This window comes from Protobothrops mucrosquamatus, unplaced genomic scaffold, assembly GCF_001527695.2.
Source record: "Protobothrops mucrosquamatus isolate PMUCROS unplaced genomic scaffold, P.Mucros_1.0 scaffold681, whole genome shotgun sequence".
In the NCBI taxonomy this organism is placed as follows: Eukaryota; Metazoa; Chordata; class Lepidosauria; order Squamata; family Viperidae; genus Protobothrops; species Protobothrops mucrosquamatus.
This window is the reverse complement of record NW_015386968.1, coordinates 309,651-321,553: the sequence shown is the minus strand read 5'-3', so window position 1 is coordinate 321,553 and position 11,903 is coordinate 309,651. Positions and strand designations below refer to the sequence as shown.

The following is an 11,903-nucleotide window of genomic DNA, read 5'->3' as shown; positions in this document are numbered from 1 at the left end:
GTGTCCAAATAACCACGATCACCAAGAGAAGATAAAATGTTTATAAACAATTAAAAAGTTAAAAACAATTTAAAAGCAATAAAACATTTAAAATTATCGGCAACCGAGCTTTCGTCGGACTCTCCCGACATCATCAGGGTTGCTGAGGCGGTGTTTGGGAGGGTTTATATACAATTCACACATGCCTGCATCCGGCTGCAGGAGCGCGTGTACCGAGGTCCGGTTATGCGCTCGCGCAGCCGGATGCAAGCATGTGTGAATTGTATATAAACTCTCCCAAACACCGCCTCAGCAACCCTGATGATGTCGGGAGAGTCCGACGAAAGCTCGGTTGCCGATAATTTTAAATGTTTTATTGCTTTTAAATTGTTTTTAACTTTTTAATTGTTTATAAACATTTTATCTTCTCTTGGTGATCGTGGTTATTTGGATATATATATATATATAAATATATAAAAAAAAATACAGGAATCAGGCTAATTTATGTGTATCAATGAGCTCAAATACTTACACTGTACTGTTCCAGGTTCTTCTCTTTGTTAGCCTCAGTATCTTCCAAATCCTTATGTATAGCTGCAATCTGTCTTTTCTTGTCATTGATAGCTTGATCTAAGGACCTGAGTTCTTTCTTAATCCATTTATCTCTTTCTTCTTTAGAGGTAAATTGACTTCCCCGACCTTGCTTTGCATAAAGATCAGTTCTCTCCTGGGTAGCCTGGGCTAGTCTGTTCAAAGGTAATTAAAATTAAGAGTTTTAATAGAACTATCATAGCCAAAATATATTCAAATTTAACAATGTTGTCATTATATGAATTCATTTTCTTAAACTACATGACTGCTTCAGAAAAATAAATAAATCTACCATAACTAGTTTTTAATTCTAAAATTTACATGTATTCTTATCATTTCCTGCACATATAAATTATAGGAGACGTAATGTAATAAGGACATAAAATAGGATAGGGAACTTGTACTGACCAAAATTTACACTTTGGTGTTTTGTTTTGCATTTTCTGCCTTCCAGGTAAAGGATAAATTGTTAAGAGCCGTGATATAGAAAAAGAAGTATATTGCAAAGTGAGCATGGCTATGGAAAAATTAACACCCATATATCCAAAGAAGAAAAAGGGACAACTTCCAGAACAAAGTAACAGGAAAAAAGGTATTTGCCTTGATTTTGAAGTAACAGTTATAATCTAACATTTTTTCAAACCCTGCAGGGCACAAACATTGGGTATGGAGAGCTGTTTCTAAATATTTTTTTTCAAATTATTAGCTATTTCACACCTGGCAATTCCTCGTTCTTCTTTTTCTTTTACACTGTTGAACTTGGGTTCCGTTTCTGCCAGTTCTTTCTGCTTTTCTTCAATTTTTTCAAGAAGTTTCTGTCTCTCCTTCAATAGTCTTTTCTGAAAATAAAGATAACACGATAGTCAAATGTAAAGCCATTTTTGTTTAACAATAAAAATAGTTTTAATAAGTTAAAAATGTAATAGAAAGATATTTAGAAACTTCCTGCTTTCGATGCATAAATATTCAAAGTAACATCAACACAATCTTGATAATAGAACTGTCAGCTCTGTCATTTACTGTCATTTTCAGTAAATGATTTATAACTTAGTGACCACTGTAATCCTCGGGCAAGCTTTTCCAGAAAAACATGAAAAGATGAATGCTACATAGAATTTACTCCAGTTCATATTCTTTTGATAAATAGCAGAAATAAAGAAAAAAGACAAGAAAGTTCTTTCACTATGGAACTCTTACCCGTTGTTCACTATTTCCAGCGAGTTCATCTTGCAAATCTTTTGCTTTAAGCTCTAACTTGGTCCTTTGTTTTATCTGTTCTTGTCGCTCAGCACTGAGTTGCTCCTTCTCTTCTTTCATAGCTGAAATCTTTGTTTTCAGTTCACGGACTTGTCTTTCAATTTCCTACATACAAACACGGTATTAATAAATACTAAGCAAAAGAAATATAGCAATTCTCAATATCTACATAGCAAGATTTAACCAGGGAGGTTCATATGGGAACTAATTTTTGGAAGTTTATCGCTGATGTTATCATTACATGCACTGCAGCATATAAATGGAAATATGAAATCCTACTTGTCATATAGACAATCCATTTATTCATTCTTTCTGTATTCCAACGCAATCTCAGTCCACAGTTTCAGATATGTCTGGGTAGCTTCATACTGCATAAAATATTTTACCGTTCTTACAATTGAAAATATCTTAAGTTATGTTAATTTTTACCTCCATTTTATCTCGAGCATCCTGTTGTGCATCTCTTAATTGCCTTGATTTCTCCCCATTTGTTTCTCGTTTCGCTGAAAGCTGAAAACATTCAGTAATTAACCTTTGTATACTACTGGTAATATAGTAACAATACTATATGCAATAATATTGCATAAAGCATAGCTATAAAACTACAGTTTTTATGAAGAAAAAAAAAGGAAAATTGGCATTTATTTTTAACACACAACTAAAACAATGACTTACTTCATCAAGTTTAGCTCTGGTTTCATTTAGTTCCTGATTATAAATGGTATATTCCAATGCTCTCCTCATTTTATCCCATTTTTGATATTGAGCTAATTCTTCCTTCTCCTCTTCCAGAGTATGTAATCGCTCTTCAATATACTTCAACAGCTCATTTATTTTCTCCCTTTTCCCTTCTTTAAAAGTCATTCAGAAACAAATTAAACAAGAGCATTATTAGTAAGTATTAGTAAATATGTGCCTTTTAATACTTTCTAGGAACAACAACTGACATGGAATGCAACCAAACTGAATCCTTTTAAGGGCAATATGAATACTTTATTCCAATAGTGAACAACCTGTATTCGTATTTTGTTCTCAATGTTTTACTGAATGGTGGTGTCACGTTTTAATAGATTTACCTATGTATGGAAAAATAATCTAAACATATCTTAAATATATTTATGAACAAAAACACGAACAAAAACATTCTCCCCAAGATAAGCATTTATTTAATGTCAGTTTCCATTAGAAAGTTCGTCACACTGCCAATGCATTGTCTGGGAGAGTAGCTGCCGTTTATAGACAGTTCTTGACTCACGACCAGAGTTGGGATTGGAACTTCCATGACTAAGCAATGTAGTCGTTACGTGAATCACGCCCAAACATATTTTTGTGTGGTCATTACCATGATTAAGAGGTTCACGCAAATCTGGCTTCCCCATTGACTTTGCTTGTTATAAGCCCTCTGGGAAGGTCACCAATTTCCAGACGCTGCAATCATCACAAATACAGGCCGATTGCCAAGCACCTGGATTTTGGTCAGATTACCATTGAGAACCAGTCATAACTGACTTTGTTCAGTGTCATCGTAAATGTTAATGATCATTAAATGAATGGTTGTTAAGTTGAGTACTACCTGTAGTTCATGTAAGTCTAGGCTGAATACCACTGCTTTACAAAATATATGTAAATCCACCAGTTTAACTGTCATTTTTCCATGTAGGAGCAATGAATATATATATGAATATAATACAAAGACAATAATTATCAGATGATGTTACAAATATCACTTTGCTTTAAATCCTATGTCAAATGCAGTCCCCAAATTAGTACAACTAAAATGTGTGAAATATCAATAAACTGAAATATTATGCAAACTCAGATATAAATTATGTTACCTGTCTCCTTCATCAAGGAAATACTCTCTTCTTTACGTTCATCATATACTCTAGTTCCAGCTACTTCTCTGAGCAATTTTAGCCTCTGAGAATCAGGAGCTGTGGCCATCTGATTGATCTAGGAACAACATTTTCTTTCACTGTTTTTGTTTATATGTAGAAAGCAAACAGGTAATGCACTAATGACTAATATGAAATATTAATATGTGATTTTATAATTCTTATAATTTATAATTATCTTCAGACTAGTCATGCTGCTCCAACTAGTGAAAATGTGAATATGATATCTGGAAGACATTCCCCCCTCAGTCTTTCCCATTTTAAAAATTTATTAGCCCGCACTCTTAAATATGTTTACTGTGTCGTTTGCTGCAACTAGAGTGTTACCAAGCTATTTCAGACAAAATGTAGCTGTCACTTAATAATGATCAGTGCAAGTGTTATCATCAATACTTTTATTATCTCTAATAAAAATTATTACAGCCAATTCATGTACTATAAAATGATTTTGTTTGTTCTGAAAATGTTAATGGATTGATATTTTCATGGAAGATAAACCTGATCTGTACAATTATTATTATTTTAAATTGTTACTCTTATTATAATGCCATAATGTAATAATATAAGATTGAAACTGGAAAGGAAAAACACATTGTATTTGAAGCACATTAATAAACAAACAGAGAACATATTTTGAATGGTTCAGATTAAGGAGAAATATAAATATTAATGAAAATTAGTCAATTAAAGAAGCAGTTTGCAACCTTTCTGGATCTACGGACTGACAGCGGTGGTGGTGGTGGGGGGGGGGGGAAGAGGGAATGATTTTTGCCTGTGCAACCTAATCCTGTGTGTACATAAATGAAGCTTCTTGCTCTTGCCCACCACTTGCATGACCCGGTACCAATCCGTGGACCAAAGGCTGGGGACCCCTGAATTAAAGTATAATTAGAATTCCTGCTTCAGTTTTAGTGGAAACTTTTTTTGAAGGTTATGAACTTTTCTTTTTGCAAAATAAGTTAGTAGCTATTGTCATACCTTTCCTTGCTTGACAATATAATAGGGATTGCTGCGAGAAAATCCAGCACTTTCAAGGAGGTTCATGACATCATTTTTCCTAGAAGTAAATTTTAAGCCAATTTTATAAACATTGTACACAAAAGTAGTATAAAAGCATTTAAATAACCAATGCCCTATTAATTCATTAAAATATTTTTGCTTAATATTTGTTATTTTGAAACGGCATTATTCAATTTTTCCAGTATTACCAATTCAATTTTTTAAATAAAATTTAAATCAAACCTTAAATTCAGTTCCTGCCTCAGAACTATAGTAGGGGAATGAGTAGCCATAACACATTAATAATCAAATGGAAAACAATAACTGGAGTGTGAGTCCTTTTTTCTCTACCCTTTTGTTTCGTTGATTCCAATAGGAACAGAAGTAATGCATCTCTAATGATAAGATTCTCACCACCACTGCTCTAGATACAGTATTTCAAAGCTTTTCCAATCCAGTCCAAAATATTTATTTATATATTTATTTTGTCTTTTTTATTGCAGAAGAAATAGCAGTCAGTTTTTCTAAATAGCTATATATTGAACCAGTAGGGATCCCTTTCTATCTGCAGAAATATTTCTATATCATAAATATAGAACTCATTTTAAAGCCTTGGTAGTTACAATAGCTAATTTAAGTCCAAATGTTTTAAAATATTTTAGTTATACAGGTAGAAGATGGAACTTGATAAATTAAGGGATTTGCAATGAATATAAATATGAGCTGTGGTTGTGCAGTGGTTAGAATACAGTGTGGCAGGCTAATTCTGCCAACTGCCAGCAGTTCGATTCTCACCGTCTCAAGGTTGACTCAGCTTTCCATCCCTCCAAGGTCGGTAAAATGAGAACCCAGATGGTTAGGGGCAATATGCTGACTCTGTAAAGCGCTTAGAGAGTGCCATAAAGCACTGTGAAGAGGTATATAAATCTAGCTGCTATGGCTATAAATATAACAAATGAAAATATTCAAAGTAGTTACCTTGTGTACTAATTTAAAATTTCATATAGAAACATTTCATGCAGAAATCAAATTGCTTTCATAAATAAAACTGCCACTTACGTCACCATTTTCTTGTCTAAGAAATATTGGTCTTTTTTAGCTCCAATGACTCTGCGAAGAGATACCTCTTCCTTATCAATCTTAAAATAAGATAAAGTGCAAACATTAATTTCCTGGATATAATTTTTGATCAAGTTATTTATATTATCCTTTTAATTTAAATAAAAAAACCCAAGGACTTATAAAATAAAAATTAAAATATTTAACTTACCGGTAATCTGTTGTCTGAGTTATCAAAAATAATTTCCACAAACGCAGAGATAACCCGAGGTCCTGTGCCTTCCTAAAAAAATATTTAAGTTATCCAAGTTTTAAAATATTTTCTACAATGTTTTGGTACCCTATTCTTCAAAGTTTATGTAGGTATAAACTCTATTCTTCCTAGAAAATCTAAATATTTAATTTTGTGTAATAGAAGGCTTAATAATACAACCAAATCACTAAAATATTGTAGTTTTTTTCCTTCACTAAATTAGTATAAATATTAGGCTAATTAAAAATAATTACATTAGCTAATTTTAAAATAATATTTTATGATATCAGTCCCAAGTTAGCAGTATTTTAGGGGAAAAGAGTCTATTTCTGCTAATGAGAATATGTTTTGAAAAGCCTAAATACTAGGGAATGGACATATGGGTTAAAAAAATAAATCCATTGATTGATGAAAATAGTGAAAGAAAAGAAGGGGAAAAGTAAAAAGAAGGGATGTGATTAGAAAAGTATGTAAGAAATTACATGGAAAGATTTATGTGGAGGAGAGAGGAATGGCACGACTCTAGTATCATTTGGCTCCAAACCTCAACAGATTTGTCCAGAAATAATGTAGCCCTTGGTTCCCTTTCCTTCCTCATCTAATTCCATAATTCATCTCAATAGTTAGGGCAAACAAAATAAATTCCATAAGTATTTCTTCAATTCTGATTGAAAGAGAACTAGGGAATGATTCAATTTATTAAGGATTTTAAAATCATGGGAATTCACTGGAGTTTATACTGCAATATATATGTAGTTTCTTTTTTAAAAAATATTTTTTTTATTTTTTAAAACAACAAAACATAACACACATACACACAGTGTATACTCCTCCTTTTTTTTAACAGCAATTTCGTAACGGTAATCTTCTATTATTTACATCTCCCCCCCTTATTCTTCTTTAGATACTATACCTCACACTAAAAATAATACATATTATTATTACTATACATTATTATACACACATTTTCCACTTTTGACCTTTCCACATTTATTTATTATTTATTTATATGTAGTTTCAATACATACAATTGAAACAAATTATTTTAGTAATTATCAGTCAACATCTTGCTTACATGCAACAAAGCCAGCCTTTGCTCAGGACGAAGATGACTGAATTCATCACTGAGAACAAACTGAATTGCTGTAATAAAGAAATACATGATTTAATTGGTACGCTATATTTTAATACTGAACTTCCTAAACATTTATTTTATAAAGTATTATATAGAAGGTACTACAGATTATGTAAAAGTACTTAGCCTTTATATAGTTGCATTCATACTACAAAACTTTGATTTGTCTAAGATATCGTACTGCTTGAGAGAAAATACAAATGTATATGGCTGTCATGCACAATATTATCTGTCATGCACAGATATTATCTGCATATTTTTAATATAAACTGGATTATTTAATGCAAATTTGGAAGCTTATTCTTACCATAGAAAAAGTTGCTTTTTCCAGAACCATTTCTGCCCACTAAAAAGAAACAATAAAAATTATATAAATGTTGATGTCACTTCATTATAGGAGTATTTTAAACTGGTGTCAGAAGATAGATTTATAGTTTTACATAAAATTACATTTAAAATCAACTAGACACTTTGATTTATTTTTATTTTATAATACTTTTAAACCACCTTCTACTATATGGATATTCTCCAATTTTCATTTATCCTATCTGTATCACAGTCTGACACACTTATATTCCTCCATTCAGACTATTTCATTATGTAACAACCCTGGAAAACAAGCTGCTAAAAAGGGGAAAAGTGATTCCCATAAGGTTTATTAGCAATATAGCATTTGAGTTGTGAGAGGGACCTTGGAGTCCTAGTGGACAATCACTTAAATATGAGCCAGCAGTGTGCTGCAGCTGCCAAAAAGGCCAACACAATGCCCAACAGAGGGACAGAATCAAGGTCACGTGAAGTGTTAATATCACTTCACAATGCCTTGGTAAGGCCAAACTTGGAATATTGCATCCAGTTTTGGTCACCGCGATGTAAAAAAGATGTTGAGACTCCAGAAAGAGTACAGAGAAGAGCAACAAAGATGATTAGGGGACTGGAGGCTAAAGCATATAAGGAACGGCTGCTGGAATTGGGTATGTCTAGTTTAATGAAGAGAAGGACGAGGGGGGACATGATAGCAGTGTTCCAATATCTCAGGGGCTGCCACAAAGAGGGAGTGAAGCTATTTTCCAAAGCACCTGAAGGCAGGACAAGAAGCAACGGATGGAAACTAATCAAGGAGAGAAGCAACCTAGAACTAAGGAGAAGCTTCCTGACAGTTAGAACAATTAACCAGTGGAACAACCTGCCTCCAGAAGCGGTGAATGCTCCAACGCTGGAAGTCTTTAAGAAGAGACTGGACAGCCATTTGTCCAAAATGGTATAGGGTTTCCTTCCTGAGCAGGGGGTTGGACTAGATGACCTCCAAGGTCCCTTCCAACTTTATTATTATCATTATTATTATTATTATGGATCATCGCACAGTCAGCCAGATGTTCAGACTGTATTTGGCATCTTGTCTACCTATCAAGTCCTTACCAAGGACCTGGGATAGGCAGATGTGGATGTTTGATGGTATACAGATATCGTCGCAGGATGGAAGCAGTTCCTAGTAAGGCCGCCTTTTGCAATTGACTAATGGCGAATTTGTCAATGCCAATGGTGTTCAAGTGGTGCTTGAATTAATAATAATAATAATAATAATAATAATAATAATAATAATAATATCTTTTTCCAAACTAATTGCTCTGGCATAGGAGCCTCAAGTACTTCATGTCTTAACCATACATTTTGAATGAAATACAAATATAATCTATAGAAAGATTAAATAAATGAGAATTCCATTTTTAATACAGGTAGTCCTCAACTTACAACCGCAATTGAGCCCAACATTTTTGTTGCTAAGTGATACCTTTGTTAAGTGAGTTCTGCCCCAGTTTACAACTTTTCTTGCCACAGTTAAATGAAGCATTGCAGTTGTTAAGCTAGTAACATGGTTGTTAAGAGAATCTGGCTTCCCCATTAACTGTGCTTATCAGAAGGTCGCAAACAGCAATCACATGACCCCAGGACACTGCAATTATCATAAATATGTCAGTTGCCAAGTCAGTTGTCTTAAGTGTGAAAAACAGTTATAAGTCTCTTCTTTTAGTGCTATTGTAACTTCAAATGGTAATTAAACAAATTCTTTTAACTTGAAGATTACTTGTATTGGTTGCATAATTATTTATTTTTATTTATTCAATGTAGACACCATCTAGAGAACTTACCAATGACATTATGTTTTGAACTGAAGGGATCTACTATAGTTTGATCTCTATAACTTCTAAATCCCTGGATAATTACCTAAAATAAGCAGAGTTATTTTTTAAAAAAAGTAAATGAACAGATCAAATCATATAACAACTTGCAGATTTTAAACTAAAATATTCCAACATAATTAATCTACATTCATTCAGTACATATTCATTCTTGTTGTACCTTATGTTTTAACACAGAGATCAATATTCCATATTGCAACATACAATCTAGGTAATATTTGTTGAAGAACACCTAAGTTCTTAGCTAATAATAAATGTCATTCCTGGGGTTTTAGATGGCCTGTCGCTTTTCTACATTCTCTTATCTTTTTCCTCCTCACTCATTCATCTAACAAACATTTTACCCCAAAACACATTAATTCCAGAATATTGCACAATGTTCCTAAAACTCATCTCTAGTTCTTCTATTATCATCACAAGCTGGGACATAACATGCAATATTATTAGTCCTTCTTGCAAGCACATCTAGTTGACACAACATAGATGATACAAGGCATGCTTTCTTCAAATGTACTACATCCTTCCACTTCTCAGACACACACATTTAATTCAAATTCATTTATTTCATGCTCTCTACCTTCTTACATTCCAAGTTGCCAGATGGGCCTGGAGGTATTGACCTTCACTGCCTATCAACTACAACCCTTAATCTACACACTAATCTAAAGCAATGTTTTTCAACCTTAACAACTTTAAGATGTAAGGACTTAAGACAGTGGTTCTCAACCTGTGGGTCGGGACCCCATTTGGGGTCGATCGACCATTTCATGGGGGTCGCCAAGCAAGGCTGTCCGCCATTTTTTTGTCCGCCATTTTTTTTGTCCGCCATTTTTCCCCCCTTTTCCGGCGGGTGCCTTACCTCCCTTGGGCTGGGCCAGCTGGTGGTCGGCCTGCTCCGTCTCTGCCGCTTGCCAGCTACGCCTCGGCCAGCGCAGGGGGCGGAACCACGCATGCGCGGCACTCCCGGGCAGGGAAAGTCCTCGACTTTCGACCAGTTGGGTAGTCCTCGACTTACGATCAGGTTAGTCCTCGACTTACGACCGGTTTAGTCCTCGACTTACGACCGGTTGGGGTCGCGGCATTAAAAAGGTTGAGAACCACTGACTTAAGATGAAAGCCATGCTAGGAATTCTGGGAGTTGTCAAGACTTGAGAAATGCCGTTCTAGCGACTTCACTGTTGTCTGCACCCAATCATTTGGAAAACACGTATGGCAGTGTTTCTCAACCTTGCCCATTTTAAGGCACGTGGACTTCAACTCCCAGAATTCCACAGCCAGCAATGCCGGCTGTGGAATTCTGGGAGTTGAAGTCCACACGCCTTAAAATGGGCAAGGCTGAGAACCACTGACGTATGGTGTGTTGACAGTTCCCTCAGGATGCAGCAACACACGTGAAATCACCCTAAGTACAATGCACTGGGGCTTAGGGGGACGGGGGGCAAAGACACGCCCCAAACCACCCCATCCCAATTCATCATCCGAATTCATTTTCTCGATCTTCTGCCTCAACGAGCAGTCAAGTTTCTCCGGCAATCTTTGCAACTCTCCTTTGCCATGTCTTCAGATCGGCCTACAACCTTCCGCTTAATTTCTTCCCGACCCACTCATTTTACGTCAGCGAAGAACGGCCGCCTCCCACCCCCCTTCTTGTCCTAACCATCATCGCGCCAAGGAAGACAGTAGCCCGTGTGAGGGATTCAGCCCTATGCTCTTCCCCCCCCCCAACCCCCCCCAACGAAGGGCCTGAAGATGGGCCGCCCTTCTTCTGGTCTGCCCCTGGAAAAGCCTTCCAAAGCAAAAACCTAGCCCGAGGCCACCGAGGAGCCTCCACAGCAACGATCCGGGCCTGCCTTTCCTCTCTGCTCCTGCTGGAGGCCCAGACCCAACAAGCACTGTCCTTCTTCCCTCACGCCCCCCAACCCAAGCACCCCTCTCCCCGTGTACTCCTCTCATCAAACCCTATACGGCTCTTCATTTCCATTTCCCATGGAAAAGAAGCTGCTACCCACAAATTCTACGCCCGGTGCGGAGTACCTGCTTAATGTACATCGCGGCGGCGCCCCTTTTCCCCGATCAGCGCCCACCGCTCAAGCCGCGCACAAAATGGCCGCACATCTCCCCCCCACCCTCGCCGGTCCTCTTTGGAACGAACCATTTGACCAAAGAAAAGGGAGGGGGAGGTTCAAGGAAAGCGCCTTAGGAAGGGGGAGCGGGAAATGTCACTTTTTTCACACTGTACGGAGATGTCACTGATGCCAACAGCTCTGGCCTAACAGTCAGAACTCGTGGTAGGTAGACTCCGTGTTAAAATAACCGTCTCTTACATGCCCTGTCGGAATTTGGTTCAACCCATAGTAGCGCTTTGGGCGCCAAGACAGGTACAGCCAATGGGAGAGGTCGGAGAGTGCAGGAGATAAATAAAGTCTTCGCGCTGTTTTGTGGGAGGAGAGTTTTCAATCAGCTTCGGGCAGAGAACGGGGTGTGTTTTCATAGCCAAAAATGCACCATCCGTGCAGAAAAGGGAGGTGCAACTG

The 11,903-nt window shown here is 36.4% G+C and overlaps 1 protein-coding gene across 1 annotated transcript in view; it reads right to left on the bottom strand.

Annotated features, from left to right (window-relative positions):
* Positions 1-11,496, bottom strand: part of SMC3 (structural maintenance of chromosomes 3) — a 30,401-nt gene extending 18,905 nt beyond the window's left edge. Inside the window, exons 1-13 of the mRNA XM_015818110.1 lie at positions 11,404-11,496; positions 9,319-9,394; positions 7,476-7,514; positions 7,109-7,176; positions 5,992-6,063; positions 5,781-5,860; positions 4,701-4,779; positions 3,663-3,780; positions 2,503-2,678; positions 2,257-2,337; positions 1,768-1,932; positions 1,288-1,409; positions 512-725 (exon numbers count right to left, since the gene is read on the bottom strand). Coding sequence (XP_015673596.1) covers positions 512-725; positions 1,288-1,409; positions 1,768-1,932; positions 2,257-2,337; positions 2,503-2,678; positions 3,663-3,780; positions 4,701-4,779; positions 5,781-5,860; positions 5,992-6,063; positions 7,109-7,176; positions 7,476-7,514; positions 9,319-9,394; positions 11,404-11,418 — 1,305 coding nt within the window. The 5' untranslated portion in view covers positions 11,419-11,496. The remainder of the gene's footprint in view (positions 1-511; positions 726-1,287; positions 1,410-1,767; positions 1,933-2,256; positions 2,338-2,502; positions 2,679-3,662; positions 3,781-4,700; positions 4,780-5,780; positions 5,861-5,991; positions 6,064-7,108; positions 7,177-7,475; positions 7,515-9,318; positions 9,395-11,403) is intronic.
* Between the last annotated feature and the right edge of the window lie 407 nt (positions 11,497-11,903).